This window comes from Calidris pugnax, unplaced genomic scaffold (genome assembly GCF_001431845.1).
Source record: "Calidris pugnax isolate Ruff unplaced genomic scaffold, ASM143184v1 scaffold220, whole genome shotgun sequence".
In the NCBI taxonomy this organism is placed as follows: Eukaryota; Metazoa; Chordata; class Aves; order Charadriiformes; family Scolopacidae; genus Calidris; species Calidris pugnax.
The window spans coordinates 1,853,273-1,871,098 of NW_015090963.1; the positions used below are offsets into that span (position 1 = coordinate 1,853,273).

The following is a 17,826-nucleotide window of genomic DNA, read 5'->3' on the forward strand; positions in this document are numbered from 1 at the left end:
CGGGAGAGGTATCAGTGTAACCCAGCACAGGAGAGGTGCCAACACAGAAATGAAACAGCCACGTAGGGAAATCACATGGGGTGCAAAAAAGCTTCCTCTTCAGAAAGAAAGTGTCCCACTGGCCACAGGACTTCTCCTTGTCCATCTGCCCACAAACAGCACCAGGTCCAGGCTCAATGGGGTCTCCTGGGTGTCTCAGTCCAGCCTTTTTGCTGGCTACCTCAGGCCCCTGCAGCCCTGCTCCCACAAACACCTCCAAAACCTTCTCAGCTCTGCCTTGCTCCTCTCTCCCTCCAGAGCCAATGGTGGATGTTGAGCAAAACACCCCAGCCCTGCCCAGGCCCATCCCGGGGTGCTCTCATCATGCATCTACTTTTGCCTTGTACTCTCTCTACTTATTACCTTGAAGTGACCCATGACCCATGAACCGAACCAGCCAGATGTAGGTTTTTTCCAGTCTCCTCCAAAGCTTTCTGCTACCGTGGCTCTGAGCTCCACTTTCTCAGTACCTTCTAGGATGTTAAGTGCCTTGAGGTGTACAGAGCACACAGCACTGGGGTTAAGGGGGTCTTCCTGTCCCTGGCTGGGTCATGTGGGGTCTTTGTGTATGGTATTCCCTGGGTGCTCCTGGTTTTGGCCATAACTCCAAGGATGGCTCGCTCATAGTCCCCCAGTCTCCTGTCCCTGAAGACATCACCACCAATCTCTTCTCTGAGTCCATTTCCAGCTCACACACTGTTGCATGTCTTCAAGCTTCCATGAGTCCTGGCCTCCGGTTATGCTGCAGCTTCTCCTTCAACTCCGTGGTTTATGCGGCCTCTCTCTCTCTTTCACTTCCTCATGCTGAAGAGCTCTGGATTCATTCTGATTAATTGCTTATAGGGTTATCCTGCCGTGGTCCATCCTCCTCCCTCACCCTGTCTTCACCGAGATGCAGGCAGCAGGCTGGCATGCAGCTCTCCTGGCATGGGGAGCGTTGGCACAGGCAGTTTGCAAGGAAGCTCTCTCTCCCTGCCTACATTCCCTGAGAACTGTGCTGACCTCATGTCCGTAGGCACGTGTGTCCAAGATGGACAGACTTGGCACAGACCCAAGGTCAGCAGCCCTAGAGCTTTCTGTCCACCAGCTCCCAGCGTACATCCATAGCAGGGTGGGTATTATCCATTCTGGGATTATTTCGTTTGGAGGGCCTAGGGTAAGATCCTGCTGGAGCTATACCATAGACTGAGAACCAGTGCCTGCGTGCTCTGAGGTTACACTTCATGGCTCACAAGTCAGGATACTTCACTGGCCCTCCTGTCTTTCTGCTGTGGCCTGGGATTCCTGCGAACTCCTCATATTGCCTATCAGACCTCCACCTCTGTACCCCACTGCCCCTCAACACATTCTTTTGCCAGAAGACCCACAGAGCCCAGTGTGACTCATGCACCTACATCAGGAACCTCACCCCAACCTGTGGATTGCAGGATAGAGCCCAGCACGCTGGTCACTCTGCCCTGATGTGGGCAGCCCTGGCCACTGCCACCTCCTTGATCCTGAAGTCCCTTCTTGTTGGGACTCAGGGACTGAGGCTGGCACCATCCCCACACAGGGTTCCCTGTAGCCCCAGGGCACGCACAGGGCAGGCTCAAGAGCTGCCTCGACACTGCTCTCAGCAGCACCTAACATTTCCCTGGGCAGTCAGAGCCAAAACCTGTGCACAGAGAACCCACCTTCCCCTGCCCATTTTGGCTCTCAGAAATGGGAGTTCTCTTGAGGACTCAGAAGACATGCAGGAGATGCATCCTAAATTCTTGTGTGGCAAATGGAGGAAACACAAAACTTGCAAATTTTGGAGGTTCCTTGTGAAACCCAGGAGGCTGTGGCATTCCCAAAGAGAAAAGATCACAACCCCAACTGAGCTACCAAGGGAGGCGGCAGCTCTCCAGCTGCCACTTTCTGTCCCTGGGCACCCAGCAGAGGTGCATGCCCAAGACAATGCCTCCACCCTGCACTCGTGGGGCCATGCTGCACTAATTGCCAGGGCAGGACTGAGGTTTCAGCCTCACACATTCCCCCTCAGCACACGGCCTGCAAGAAGTGCAAGCACAGAAATCAAATAGCCACAGCGTCTGGTTCAAGAGGCTTCCTTGTTGGAGGAGAAACCTCTGGCGGTGTCAGAGCTGCTGCTTTCTGCTCTCAGTGCATGGACATGCAGTGTTCAAGCTCCAAGGCTTCTCGAGATCCTGCAGTGGACCAGCCCAGCGTGGAACCAGCTGGATCATGCTGCCTTCATATATAATCCTACAAAGAGACATCCCCAAACCTCCCCTGGACATTCTCCTGCCAAGGGAGGCTGTTCCTGCACCTCTTTGCTCCCAGATTTGCTGACTTTGTCGTCCTGTCCCACTGAAAGGCTCTCCAGCTAGGGTGTCCTCTGTTTTCCACACAGGACAGCCCCACATGTGCAGTGATGCTGTATCCCAGAATCCAAAAACTGCGATTCCCAAATGGACTTGAAAGTGCAGTGCTGAAGCAGCTGCACAGATCTCTGATACAGGATGAGGGCATGAGGGCACTGGTGTCCTGGAGAATACTCAGGAACAACACAGATGTTAAGATTGATAGGAATCAGCTATGAAAGGGAGCAGCAGAGTAAGAATGAAAGGGGTGGCATGCACCAGCTGTGACAGCTAGAGCACTGCTAGAGAGGCCTCAGGCAAATGACCGGCTAGTAGAAAGATGAAGAAAAAACTGCAGCTATGGAAAGACCGTGAAGTGCAGCACTGGAAAGACAAAATATCCAGGCAAAGAAAACAAAGTGTCAGAGTCAGAAGGTCACACAATTGGCTAGAGGTTTGGCAGGGGAGAGAGATGACACTGAAGCAAAAGACCACAATGACTCTGTGTTCAGGGTTGTAAAAAGCACATCCCACAACCAGCTTGTCATCCCTGAGTCCAGGGAACTCAGGAGAGCCCATGTGCCCAAGGGCAGGAGAAGAAATGGAAGTATCGCAGGTGCAACACACAGTCAGAGAAGAGGGTGGTCGATTTCTCCATCTTCCAGCAGTGAGCTCCTCACAAAGGAGGGCCTTTGGGCTGTCCCTCAGCAGCATCCAGGCTTCACCAGGCACCAGCATCCCAGAGAGCCAGAGAGGCAGTGGACAATGGAGGCTGCACCAGGGCAGCAGCAGCCAGCATCGAGCAGATCCCAAAGGACACAGGATGGGGTTTTCCCAAGAGGGACAGGCACAAATGCACCTCACAAGAGGGGAAAAGGGTACTGAGACCAAGAGAGCAGGTCACAGACCAACACAGAGGTCCAGCTAGACGATGCTAGCAGTAGGATGGGGAGGAGGGAAAGTAGGAACTCAAACTATTGCACTGGGAGTACACGGCTTCTCAGATATGCTTCCTTGAGGCTTCTGGGAGCAGGAGAAACCTGGTCGAAGCTCCTCCACAGGGACAGGGCTTTTGCACACAAAATGGAGAGGAACCACAAGAAGGTGGGAGCTGTTGCAGGGCAGGCAGCTCCTGCAAACCAGAAGAATTTATTGGTTGTTGGGACACAGCAGCACAGCTGCAAGGGCAGCGCAGTTGGGCCAAACTCAAGCAGGGGCCAGGATCTAGAAGGATTTGGGGCTACAGAGTGGGGAAAGAGGGAGTGGGACCCAGCGAGCTGCTTTGGTCTCAGAGGACACCTGCAGGCATCGGGAGGAGGGTGATACAACTTTGCCAGAGCACTGGAGGACTCTCAGAACACATCCTTGCTGGCACAAGCAGGTCACCTCAGGCTTTGGGCTGATCCTGCTCAGTGACAGAAGATGCTGGAGCTTGATGAGGGAGAGAATTTGAGAGGGAGCAATAATCCAGCACAAGCTTTATGAGATCCTGCTTCCATCCCAGGAAAACCAAGCCTGGGGAAGGGGCCATCAGCACTGAGCCGGGGACTTCAACCTCATCTTCTCCTCTCCCTCACTGCTCTGACTGTCTCTTGAGGACTCCAGGACCGGCGGGGTCTGAGGCAACATCTCTCCAGCCTGGCCACCTTTACCTGCAGAGACCAACAGCACCCAGGGCAGAGGCTGCTGCATGTTCTGGAGGGTGTGGGGGGCTCATGCCAGCATGGCTGCCTCTCCCTGCCAGGTGTGGGAATAGATAGGGCTCTCTGTGTCCTACCTGCTTCTTCCTCTGCCAGAAGAGTGCCCTTGACCACACAGTAGTTATCCACGTTCTCATAAGGCTGGAGCTCTGGGGGGATGACAGAAACAGATGTGGGATATGCTGTTCTGTCAGGTCAGCCAGAGCCAGATGGGCTGCCTGCAGCCACCACCATGTTTCCACTATGGGAACATGCCCTCCTGCAACAGACCTGCTCCTTTCCCAGCTCCCACCACAGCTCTACAGCTCTCTCTGTGGTGGGAACCCTACCTGTGTAATGGTCCTCTTCGGGTTTGCTGGGCAAGGCATTCCTTCTCCTGGGAAGGCAAAGGGCAGTCCTGGGAGTTGGGAGAGAGGCTGAGGTGGCCCAGGGCTCTGAAGAACTCAGAGGCAGAGAGATGGAGAGCTCTGCACAACCACCCTCTGGGCCTTTCACGAGCAGAGGAACAGCAGTGGTGGCAGCGACAGCAACAGCAGCAAGAGAAGGGATGTCTGAGCACACATAGTCCCTGCCCCATCCCAAGGAAGATCCTCATGATCCCCAGCCAGCAGCCCTACAGCCAAGCAATGTCCTTGGCATAAAGAGAAGAGTGAAAGCAGTGAGGAGAATATCCTTTCCATGCCCAGACACCCCAAAGCACAGCATGGCCTGAGGTAGAGTAGCGACGCCAAGAGTCCCATCTCCTCACCTGGACAACAGAAACCACAGGATCCCTGCAGACAGGGCGACCACCAGCAACACCAATACCACCACTGCGACCACCATGCCTGTCCATGAGCCCTGACACCACCCTGCAACTAACACACAGCCGGGAGTGGGTCTCAGTCTCTACCATGTGCCAGCCACGGCCCCAACCATGGCGTTGGGCGTGTGCACCATCTGTGGACACACGTGTCCAGGTTCTGCCATCCTGTATGCTGCAGGGTCAGGCAGCGAGGCACAGTCTTCCCTTGCCCTCATGTCCGCTGAGTGGGGCAGAGGGAGGCTGGGTCTGGAGCACAGGGACTTGTCCCATCTCACATACAAACCAGAGGGTCAGGAAGCTGGCTCAACATGGCTGCACACAGCAAGAGGACTCATGCACCCAAACACAGGGATGAGTATCCTCTTCTTTAGTGGAAGAGCAGAGGGGCCACCTCTGATCACAAAATCACAACCAGGAGGGGCCAGGGGCCCAAATGATGCATCACCTGGAAGCAGGACTCACCCAGCCCCATATCCCCCACTGCCGAGCCAGGCTCCCAGGGTGCCCACCCTCCCTGCCCCACTCTTGGTGGGGACGGGTTGGGTGCGCACACAACTCTGGAGGCTGCTCCAGACTCAGCACTCACTCCTCAGCCAGACCCAAGACACAACAACCATTACCCGAGATGTAGGTCTGAAATTCCAGGATTGATGCAGCCCCAGCACCAGCCACCGTGAGGCCCTGCACTGCCACCGTGTATTTGCTTCCAGGTGTCTGACGGGGTGGTGTGTACTGAGTGACAGACTGGTTCACCACCACCTGCTTGAACTCAAGGAAGGTGTCATCGTGCGCTCTTCGGGTTGTGATGTTCAGCTAGAGGAAGGGCAGGGAGTTGGTGAGGAGGAGCAGCCACCTCCCCTCCTGCACAGGGCAGCTCTGTGGAGAGGGGCTGCTACTGCTGGCTGGGGACAGGAGGGGACCTGACCCCACCAGAAACACCAGCAGTGTAGAGCTGGTGTGCCCTGGCCATGGAGGGCTCACACCTCTCCCCAGGCTGCCTGCACAGAGCTCCAGGAAGGGAGGAGCCTGGCAAGGTGAAGAGGACCATGGGGAGTCTGTGGTCCCCTGGTACCTGGTATCCGATGATCTTCCCTTTGCAGGGGGGCAGCGGCTTCCATGAGAGGGACCCTGTGTTGGGATTCAGCCACAGCTTCTCTGGTTTGTCCGGCACTGGAAGGAGGATGAAGTCACACATGGAGACAGTGAGGATTTGTCTCCCACAAAGGCTGCATATGCTGCAACACTGGCAGCAATGGTGTGGTGAGGAGGTGGAGGGTGAGGAAGGGACATGGTGTGCTCCAGGGCCCTGCACAGCCCCTTCCCCAGAGCCCCACAGGATCTCTGGACCTCTGATCCCAGGAACATCACTGCAGGGAGCAGAGGATCAAGATGAGCTATTGAGCAAAGGGCACCTTTACATTACATTTTGGAAGGCACGTACCTGTTTCCTTTGTTGTGAGAAGACGTGTGTACAGGACCGTGCTGGGGGGCAAGGAGATGGTGACACTGTAGACAGTGAAGGGCTGCAGAGGGGGACAGGTGAATGTTCCCTCCTGGCCTTGAAGCATCTTCTCTCCTTTCACCTCCTTAGCCTCACAGGTAGGGGAGGAGTGCTCTTCCAGCCGGCACCTGGCCCGAATATGCTCACAGGCATCAGGGAGCCTGCAGATCCACTTCAGTGTGATGCTGGTGCTGGTAATCTCCACGCTCTCAGAGACAACCTGGAGGACATCTGTGAAGGAAACATTGCAAGAGGGTCACTCACTTCCCTTACCCTCCCAGCCTTGCAGCCAACCTCCATCATCCCCACTGTTCCCTCACCAGCCTGTCCACACAAGGCCATCCTAACTTCTCCCAGGCACATCTCAGGCACTGTCTGCACCTTCCTCTTGCCCTGTTCCCCCTGTTCCCGGAGGTACCCTGGGTGATGCAGGGACTCTGGGACAGCAAGGGCAAGTACTTGAGGCCCTCCCGCAGCTGGGGCCAGCCACTGGTCTGGTGCTTATCCCTTTCACACCAGCAGTGTCTTAGCCAACACACCCAGCAGCCAGGTCTGTGCTCTGCCCTTCTCCTCCTGGACTCTCATGCTCTTCTCCAGGCAGACCTTTCTGGCTGGTCTGGGCACACTGACTGGGACTCTATGTGCAGCAGTGAGGACTTGTCCCCTCGGTGAGGTGCTGGCTGCCCCAGCTGCCAACAGCACGGACACAAACATGGGATGCATCAGCTGCATTTTTTTTTGGAATGAATGTCCACACTATGCCCTGACCAGCCCTCTCACAAGGCACCAATGCTGTGAGACACGTGGCACTGCTATCTCTGCCTGGGGAGAACAGGCCGTGAGCACTGAGAAAGTGGATGGTCATCTCACTCACCCACACAGGTCAAGTTCCCCTCCACAGGGTTCCAGCGGCCCGTGCCGTTCTTCCCAATCCAGCCGCTGCGAGGAATCAGGGAGCCGGGCCTTGGGTTCAGTTTTACACATTTGATCTCTATGGGAGGAGGCCAGTGCCCCTCAGGACATCTCACCTTCACCACTTCATTTCGGTTGTAGGTCCCCCGATCTGGGTCAAAGATAGACCTGGGGTCCCAGTGGGGCTTCTGGCATTTCTCTGCACCAAGATGGAAAGGCGTTAGCAGGGCAGAGGGTCCACCCACAGGGCATAGAGGGGATGGAGCTGGGGATCCCTGGCACAGCACAGTGAGGGATGGAGCTCTGGAATGCAATACGGAGCAGCCCTTCCACACCCATCAAGGGGATGAGGGCAAGAAGGGCCCCACACTGTTTCCCCCACATCTCCCAGGAAAGGCCAGGAGGATCCAGAACTTCAGGGACTCAGGGCAACCATGAGTGGCTTGAATAAAGCTTGCAGAGAGGCTGGTAGACTCCGTGGACACCACAGCACTCTGAAGCCTTTTGAAAAGCAATAGAACCTGAGCCCAAAAGCTGGCTGCTGTGGTGATGGCATGCAGCAGGGACCAAGAGTGGAGACCAGTGCATGGGGACAAGGCCAGGCCTTTGTCCTGTTGTCACAGGGGACAGAGAACTGTGATCCCTCAGAACCTGACATGATGTTTTTGGCCACCTTTACCACACATGCCAGTCTGACCTCCAGTGCTGTAGCCCACCGCCCCTCGTCACAGGGTTTTGCCAGAAGCTCGCAGCATGTCCCATGTCACCCATGTTCCTACAACGGCAACCTCCCACCCACCCATGAATTGCAGGCTGCAGCCCTGCACACTGGGTGCTCTGTCTTGGCCTGGAATGGGCAGCTCTGGCCACTACCACTACCACCACCCCGATCCCAAAGCCCCTTCCTGCTAGGACCCTCAGGGACTGATGCTGACAGCAGCTCCAGCCTCACAGGTTCACCAAAAGCACTGGGGCAAGCTCAGGGGCTGTGTCAACACTGCCCTCAGCAGAACCTGCCATTTTCCCAGGCAGGCAGAGCCCAAAACCCCCTGTGCCCACACGGCCCACCTTCCCCTGCTCAGGGAGGGCAGAGCTGGGCAGCCAGGAGACCTCCCGCTGTCTCCCTTACCAATGCACTCCACATGGGACTGAATATGGATCCAGTCACCTCTGCTGTCCTTTCCATTCCAAGCTTCTCTGTGTACTGCTTTCCCATTGCTGATGAATGGGAATTTTCCTACACACTTGACATGGGTGAAGAAGAGCTGGAAATCCTTAGGGCAGATCAGCATCACTTCTTCGTTCTTCTTGTAATTCTCCTGGTCTGGTGCCAGCTGGAGTCTTGGGTCCCATTGGGGCCTTTTGCACGTTTCTGGCAGAGGTGAAAGTGGGTGTTAATTGGGATGGAAGATGTCAGGAAGGTGGGGCAGGGGTAGGTGGTGGCATATGAGCAATTCCCAGCAACCCCTACAGTAACTGAAGGGAGAGTGAAGGTTACACATCCATCTGCCAGGACATGGCTCCTCCACAAATCTTGTTGGAAGGGGGTTCTCCTTGTGAGTGTCAGCTTGGCCTGGGGTCTTCCCAGGCAGGGGCTGGATGAAGCTGTGCCAGAATTCACTGGAGAAGTGGCCTCAGGGAGATCTGAGAGGCCCTGATCAGGCATCAGAAGTGCATGCCAGGCCACAGTGGTGATGGTGGAAGGTCAGAGATGGAAGAATGGGACAGGATTTGACCACAGGTCTCCATAAGAGGCAAATCTTGATAACCTACTTACCAATACAAACTATGTTCCCTTCAATGTGGATCCAGGCATCACCGTTTTTCCTCCCCAGCCACACGTTGTTGTTTAGAGAGCCAGAATAATTCTGTGCCTGAGCTCCCCCTGCACATTTGACATGGGTGAAGGACGGCTGGAAACCACCATTGCAGCTCAGTGTCACTTCTTCATCCTTTGTGTAATTCTCATGGAATGGTGCCATCTGGAGTCTTGGGTCCCACCTACCAGGCCTTTGGCATGTTTCTGTCAGAGGTAAAATAGGGTGAGGAATATTTTTTGGGAGCTTGTGACACCTGTCACAAGAGGAGGCTTGTGACAGATGTCTCCTCCTCGTGACTCTGACCACTCACCTTGACACATGCAAGCATCCCTCTACTCCCACCCTGTGCGCAGGCACTGCTCAGGGGCTCAGGCCTTATCATCACCCCTATCTCCAGGACTTACAAGCCTCCCCTTGGTGCTTGAGAGCTCATTCTCTTGGCCGCTCTCATGCCCAGGTGAACAATGCAGCAGTGACAGCCTCCACAAGCAGAGCTCATTCTCCACAAGCAAAGCCCAGAGAAACTTCCCCAGGAAACAAGCAGAGCAAAGTGCTGAAGCCTTAAGCTGAACCCCACCAGCTGCTCAGGTCTCCAGCTGGAGGCAGGACATGCTGTCCAGGAAGCGTTCCTGCCTTTGAACCCCTCCTCAGGAGTACAGATCCCCAGCGGCTGCCCACAGCAAGGTGCTGTGATGAAAGGTGCCCCAGCACTGCCAGGACATGGGGGAAAGTTGAGGCACCCAGGTGCCCTGTTCCTGGACTGTTCCCCTGTCTGCTGCCAGCTCAGGAGCCCTGTGTCAGGGTCTGGGTCCTGCTGGAACTGCATATAGTCTGGGGGACTGATGGCACGTTCTGCCCGGCACAGCTCAGGTGCAATCAATCATTCAAGGCATAGCTGCTCTGATTCGGGGTAAACCACAGCTTGGGATCTCAGTCAGAGGGAGCCTTATACCTTCCATCCTGTGCAAAGGACATGAGGGAGAGTCCTTAGGGTCACCGAGCTCTGGCATCATCATCAGGGGTGAGGAGACCCCGTCCAGAGGGGTGCTGGTCCCCTCCACTTCAGAGGGGTGGCAGAGATGAGCATTTCCCAGGATGAGGCCCAAGACCCCGGGTGCATTGACCCACCTTGCACCCTCAGGTGCAGGTCAGAAGGGTTACCTGCAAGCTCTCCTGCCCACCCTTGTGCTGAGGGGGAATTGGATCCCAGACAGTGGGACCCATCAGCCCAGTGAATGCTGCCCTCTCCCATGCTCTCTGCACCAAGGACAGGGGCTCTGGGAGCACAACAGCCCCAGTGAGCATCTGCTGCCATTGCACACCCTCCTGACTTGGACCCTCAAGGAAACTCCCAGCACCAACAGCCTGCCCTCGGACCCCCAAAAGCTACGTCCACAGCACTGGACACAACGCTCCACTCCACCCCACTCTGTGCACCCAGCCTTTTCTCTGCACTTCACCCAAAATGAGCCTGCCTGCTCCTGCTCTGCTTGACGTGTCACCCAGACTGGCCTCACCCAGTCCGTGAGGAGCCATTGCGGCAGCAGGTGGCCTCTGCTGAAACAGGATGAAACACCTCTCTGCAGCCACAGGCACCTCCACCACTGCCCGCTTCCTGCCAGCCAGCACTCCTGGGGCTGCACTCCCTTACACTGGAACAGGGGCATCACCACACTTCCCTTATCTGGCAGGGGGTTTTCACGCCATCATCTCAACCTGCACCTAGGTCCTCTACTGCAAAGGACAGTGGCCTCCACCTCCATCTTTAGTGGTCACGAGTGTTGTCCAGGCAGGACACTTCTTCCCCTGCAGAGGATCCCTTCGAGTGCCCTAACGTCACATGCTTCACTACGACAGCCGAAAGCCTTGACAGACATGAAACCCTTGACTCAGTCTGAACCTCCTTAGGCATCCCCACCATGCATCTTCCCCCTCCCCTCATAACCCCCTGAAGCAGCACACATGTCCTCACACACCTGCCCAGAGTGACATCCAGGATCCTTTCTACCTTGGCAGAGGATGGGAGACCTGCCCAGCACCAAGCATCAGACCAGGGACACCAGCCATTGGGGAAAAAATCCCTCTGTTCTGGGAAAATGAACCATTCTTCAAAGGAAAGATTTTCACCCGTGGAGAGGAATGGTTGTTGCTGTTGGTATTTGTCAGGAAACAGGTCCCGAAGGCTGGATGTCCCTGAGGTGCTCTACAGTCTGAAAAGCAAGGCAGAAGCAGCCTTGTGCAGAAGGAGGATGGGGGATGCAACGAGAGAACAGCCTGGATCAGTCAGGAGGCTGACGATGACCTGCAATGCGAGAGGACACAGGGACAAGCAGGTGGCCCTCCAGAGGGAGTAGAAATCAACAGCCACTGAGGAAACAGCTGGCAAGGCCAAGGCACACAAAGGGACATTAGCAAGCAGGAGAAACGGGAGCACAAGGCAGTTTCATGCAGACCTCAGCGGGCAGGGGAAGGTGAGCAGAACTGGGCCATAGGCACACTCAGCAAGTGACACGAGCTTTTGCTCTCTGGGTCTTGTCTAGAAAATGCATATGGGTCATTCAGACTTTGGTGGTTACTCCTGAACAGCAAGGACACAGGAGACAAAGAGAAAGTTGAAAAAGCACATGGCTATGGCCAGCATGACTCCTTGACAACACTAAAGGATAACAGCCAGAACTTCATGTTGGTGCCCCACACCTCTTCTGCAGACACAGGTTCAAGGAATCTGCCCCAGCCCCTCAGAGCCAATGCTTTTACTGAGCCCATCACAGCCTCCCCCAGCTGGGACTCCTCAGGGCAAGGAGGGGAGAGCCATGACTATGGACAGACCTTCTCAGGATGGGCTGTGCGGAACAGAAGAAAGGGCCAGGAGCTGCTGTTGGGATGAGGGGAACAGGCTCCATCCTGCCCTGGATAGCAGAAGACATTGCTGGAAGGGCAGCCTTCCTCCAGACACCAGTGATGGGTAACATGACTCATGACCCATCCAATGTCTTGGTAAGCCACTTCTGCTCCCATTTCCATCCAGAGAAAATGACTCACGCCTCAGCCCCCCTAGACCCTGCTGCAAAGAGCAGCTGCTCCTGCTGTGCCCCCTGGGGACGTCAACAGGCACCAGCAACTCCAGGACACAGCACACAGTCTCCATGGGGAAGCCCAGAGACTTCATAGGAAAGCGCCCAGCAGAGATCCAGGAGGTGCCTGTTCTCCTCCTCGCATGGAGATGGAACAGAACAACACTGTTAAAGAACAATCCCACCAAACTACAGCTCTACTGGCCATGGGAGAGAGCAGAAGTCCCAGCTAACACAGGGATTCATCTCACAGCTCCCCACGCCTTTGCTGAGCATCACCACCACCTTCCCCTGAGACAGGCATCTCCTCTGATTGTCACAGGAAGGCCACATACCATGGCTTCATCTGTCCACTGTGTAACAAGAACCTGTCACCTCCTGCTCCCAGGGACACTGCCCACTCCCCAAAGGGACAGTACAGCTCCCATGCTCACGGAGACTTTCCCAGCACACCAAGGCTTCACCACACCACAACCCAGTGGGTGCCCAAGTGTCTCAGGACCTGCTTCAGCCCTCCCCAGCACCCCACAGAACGGGGTAAAGCTGCCCAGAAAATGGGCAGGGAGAGGAGCAGCAAAACCTTTTCTGCAAGAGAGAGGCACAACCCACCCTTACCTCCTTCCTCAGCTCTCCCCAGGTTCTTGGGACCACGGTCCTTCCATAACCATGCAGGCAGTTGAGGTGCAAGGACCAGGAGAAAGGACAGAGCCAGCCCTCGCAGGACCATGCTGGCACAAAGTCCTCAGGCAGGACTCAGTCTGAGCCGCTCGGGAGAGGTATCAGTGTAACCCAGCACAGGAGAGGTGCCAACACAGAAATGAAACAGCCACGTAGGGAAATCACATGGGGTGCAAAAAAGCTTCCTCTTCGGAAAGAGAGCATCCCACCAGCCTCAGGGCTTCTCCTCGCCCATCTGCCCACAAACAGCACCAGGTCCAGGCTTGATGGGGTCTCCTGGGTGCCTCAGTCCAGCCTTTTTGCTGGCTACCTCAGGCCCCTGCAGCCCTGCTCCCACAAACACCTCCAAAACCTTCTCAGCTCTGCCTCACTCCTCTCTCCCTCCAGAGCCAATGGTGGATGTTGAGCAAAACACCCCAGCCCTGCCCAAGCCCATCCCGGGGTGCTCTCATCATGCATCTACTTTTGCCTTGTGCTCTCTTTACTTGCTATCTTGAACTGACCCATCCTCAACAACCTGGCCACTGATGCCCGCCAACAGACCTCTTGTATCTGACAGGCTCCTGAACCAGCCAGATGTAGGTTTTTTCCAGTCTCCTCCAAAGCTTTCTGCTACCGTGGCTCTGAGCTCCACTTTCTCAGTACCTTCTAGGATGTGAAGTGCCTTGAGATGTACAGAGCACACAGCACTGGGGCTAAGAGGGTCTTCCTGCAGCTGGATGGAGAAGATTTCTTCCTGTCCCTGGCTGGGTCGTATGGGAGGGAATTCCCTGGGTGCTCCTGGCTTTGGGCCATAACCCCAAGGATGGCTCACTCACACTGTCCAAGTCTCCTGTACCTGAAGACATCACCACCAATCTCTTCTCCAAGTCCATTTCCAGCTCATACAGTGTTGCATGGCTTTAAGCTTCCATGAGTCCTGGCCTCCTGTGCTGCTGCAGCTCTCCTGGGCAACCCCTCTTTCAACTCTGTGGTTTCCCTGCAGACAGGAGTAATGATTGCTCCATGGTTCAACACAATCAGTGTTCTCAGAACAGTTGCTGTCATCCAGGCTGCTCTTGACCACCTGGATGGGACTGGTTGGCCCAAAGGTCCATGGCAGGTCCATTCCCAGGAACCATCACCCTCAGTACCACAGAAGAGTGCTTGGTGTACCTACCTGCATTACCTCAGTAGAGCAGCAACACTGAGGGATTTCTGGAAGCTAGGTCTCCCCTAGACTCAGGAACATGAGAGTGCTTGGTGTACCTACCTCAGTAGAGCAGCAACACTGAGGGATTTCTGGAAGCTAGGTCTCCCCTAGACTCAGGAACATCAGTACAGTGATGTGACAGTCCAGCTGTTGTGAGATTGATGGGGTAAGGTCTTCTAGCACACTTTCAGCAAGAGGAGAAATAGCACTAGACCCACTAGACCACGTCCTCCCTGTTTCCTTGGTGATTCCCTGGGCTTTGGGAACCAGGCTTTTTCTGACCCTGTGCAGCCAGCAAAGGTGCAAAGATGCGAGAATGGCCACAGGCAGCACTCACCGGGTCATTTCCTCATAAAACCCCAGCGTTAGATGTGGACACTCCCACTGCCTCTCTTTTGCTATATGAAAGGAGCAAAAACATTGAAAGAAAACAGTCAAGCTTGAAAAATGCACACGGTGCAGTAGGCTTCCTATTGCAGCTGATGCATTTATTTTCTTTTCCCCTATCCTGAAATGCACTGCAGCCTAGCAATTTGTGTTGGGCCTCTCCCTCCTTAGAAAGTCACAACTTTTCGAGATTTGTTGCCCTAGTGTGTAGCATGCACCAGAAAAAGCCAGTGCATTCAGTCATACGCCTAGCTCTTAGACATTCTAACTAACATTAGAGCTGCCAATTCAGTTGATGCCTTGCTTCACGGAGAGCCGTGTAGCAGAGTTCAAATGAGAGAAGTTTTCCAAGGGACTGCCAAGTCACACAGCAACTCACGAATCCACACTTGGCATGGAATGGCCAACAGGAGGTGGCGAGCTCCACCTCCAAGACACCATTCACCACATTTTCAAGAGCACATCATGTGTGGGCTGCACGTACCCTGTGTACACCACTCTAGCCCTTCCAGCAGGACTAAGTCTTGCAGAGCCATCTCAACACATCTTAGACGCTTTCTAATACAGATTTCCTGCTATAGCATACAGCAGATGTCTACATTTTTGCATATAATAAAGCTAACAAGCCACATACCTCCCTCTCAGTTGAGCAGTTGATCTGATCATCATAAACATGATTGATGAGGTGTTTCCTGAAGATCTGGTTCGATCGTCAATGAACTAACAGGATTCAGACCTTCGGACTGAAGAGAGAAAATCCCAAACCACCTACAATTTACAATCAGTTTTGCTTCTGAAAAGGAATAATGTTGAGGGCTCAAAACCATCCGCAAAACCACAAGGAAAGGAGAAGTAGCTGTGGCTTTTGAGGATCAGACTTTGTGGAAAGCACTGCTGACATTTCCACCACATTCCCCTGCAGTAAAGTCTATTTTCTTGTCAGACCTCACAAATAAAAGAAATGTATTTAAGGCTTACTCCAGACCCCAGCCCATAACTGTCCTTGAGGGACCCTTGTGTGGGGTGTACCTACAGATCATCAGATACGGTCATGGTCATGGGGATGGGCTAAGGCCAGGTTGGGATGCCATCCCGCAGGTGGGATCAGGCCTGGGGAGGGTAACCCAGTCAGATCCAGCCCTGAGATGTCCAGGCAGGGTTCAGCTCCCTGCACAGCACCAGCGTGTGATCCTGTGTGATCTGCTTATTCCTGCTCCCATCCCCAGGGCCATCTTCAGCATGTCCCACCCTGGCTCTTGGACAGAGAACACGGCTAAGCCCAGAAGGAGGTCATTGTATGATTTGGAGCAGCATCTCAGGCCAGACTAGCTTCCTCCAGCCTCTGCTGCCTGGAGGTGCTGCTTTCAGGACAGGCTCTCTGCACCAAGACCAATAATTCTGACCAATTCTTTCTGCCCCCTGGCAGGGGTGGCATATTGTGCCTGTGGTCTCTCTCGTTGCCCAAGAGGGGCAGCCTTCTGTCTCCTGGATAAACCTTTTGCCCTGCACCTCCTTCATTGCACAAACCTCCCCACATTGCTCCCGTTCAAATACTCCACCCAGCCCCATGTGCTGGCCCCACACGTCACAGCTCTCTGTCACAGGCAGCTGATGGAGTGCATGTGTTTGGTGGAGTCATGAGTCTCTCCTTCCATACACGGGTCTTAAATAAAGGGCTTGGCATTTCCCCTTTTTCAGTTCTTGGCCTGTACAGCTTCCAGAGGAAAGCAAATCCCGAGGAACCGCCTATGCCACCCAGGGAACAGAGAAGTGCCCAAAATATCCTGAGCCAGGAAGGAACTAGATGAATAGGCAAGAAAAATCCAAGCAGCTGTTTCCCCAGCGAAATGGAGCTGGTGGTCTGGTGGAGGGGGGAAGGTGGCACAGCTGGTGGTGCTAGCTGATCTTCTGGGGGCTACACAGCCCTTATCGTCCTGTCTGGTGCTGCACCAGTGATGCCTTGGAGGAGGCATCACTGCTGCTGGGGGACCCTGAGCTGGCACAGCTCCCATCTGACCCCTCCCAGGATGTCCATCCATGTCCTGGCCTTGCAGTTGCCATCAGCAGAGTGCTGTGCCTCCCCAAATCAGCATCTCTCATACACGGGGCACCAGAAAGACGAGGTCTGGGCCCATGCTCTGGGCCTCCCTCCCTCAGTGTGTGGCCCTGCAGAACCCCCTGAGAGTCTGCTGGCTTCTCCCAGCCTTGAGCCATTGACCAGGGCTTGCTGTGGCATGAGGTTGTTCCCCATAAAGGCTGGGCAGGTGGAGGAGAAGGAGGGAGGAGGACACTGCACTCTGGTAAGCCAGTGTGAGTGGTGGGGATGGCACAGTGCCCAGAGAGCAGCTGCCCTTTGTTGTATAAATACGTGCATTAAATCACGTGCGTTTCCAGCCCAGGATCAAGCCAAGGGGAAGATCCTGAGCAGATCTACAGCAGCACCACAGCTGACCTGGGGCCAAAGGGAAGGTCCCATCTTGGGCAACCACCTCCCATGGGGAACCCCCATTTAGCCTGGCCCGCTTCCCCTTGGCGAGCCAAAATCCCACAGAGCCCAGGGCCATGAGACAAGCAGGCTGAGGAGGAAGGTTTCCAGGCAGGAGGCAGTGGGGAGGAGGGAGGGAGGATGCTGCTTCACCCCTGCCACGGGGGAAGTCAAGTCTCTGGAAGGCACTGGGAGAAGGATGTCAGCTTCCCTCTGGGAAGCTTGGTGAGACGGTGCCTGTGATGGACCTTCTTTGTGAGAGTCCAGTCTACAGGGCATCCACACGAATGCTCCTGAATGTCCCATATGAAAGGACTTGCCATGCATCATGGTGTGACTTACATGCCAGGCACTGGACCGGTGGTGAGACACTTGGCTCACCCACAGCCTGAAGCACCCGGTCGCTCCTGGCTGTAATTAGCCCAGGAGACCAGTTTGTCCAGTGCTGGCGCAATCAGCCCCTGCAGAACAAGGGCTCAGCAGGGTGGGGTGGCCAGCCACCCATGACACAAGTGGACAGAAATTAGGCCACAGTAATCAAAGGTATTAATGTGTCATGGTGGCATGCAGGTGCTGCCTGGGAACAGGGCTCCAGCATGCAGGGCACAGCCCTGCCTCGTTCATCTCAGCTCTACCTTTCTCCAGGCAGAGACCCCAGGACAAAGCAGTACTGCCACTGCTTGTCCTGGCTCAAGTACTATTTGCATGTGCTGCTGCTGGCCTGGGAGCATCAGCCTCGTATCTTTGCCACTAACTCTCCTTCATTTTTTACCCTCCGTGGGGTACAAGGCTGCTGTGTGTGGACAGCCCTGCTGCCTTGCTCTGCTGTGTCGTAGAGATGTCCCCACACAGAACAACACACACCTCCTTCCCTTGCCTTTGTCTTCGCAG

At 55.0% G+C, this 17,826-nt stretch overlaps 1 protein-coding gene across 1 annotated transcript; it reads right to left on the bottom strand.

Annotated features, from left to right (window-relative positions):
* Window positions 1-3,911: 3,911 nt before the first annotated feature.
* LOC106894031 lies at window positions 3,912-9,281 on the bottom strand. Its single transcript, XM_014952455.1, has 9 exons — window positions 9,077-9,281; window positions 8,429-8,671; window positions 6,328-6,618; window positions 5,959-6,056; window positions 5,507-5,699; window positions 4,974-5,106; window positions 4,411-4,457; window positions 4,159-4,230; window positions 3,912-4,033 (listed from the first exon to the last, which is right to left on the bottom strand). Exons 1-9 carry the CDS (start codon window positions 9,279-9,281, stop codon window positions 3,912-3,914), a joined length of 1,404 nt encoding a protein of 467 aa, XP_014807941.1.
* Between the last annotated feature and the right edge of the window lie 8,545 nt (window positions 9,282-17,826).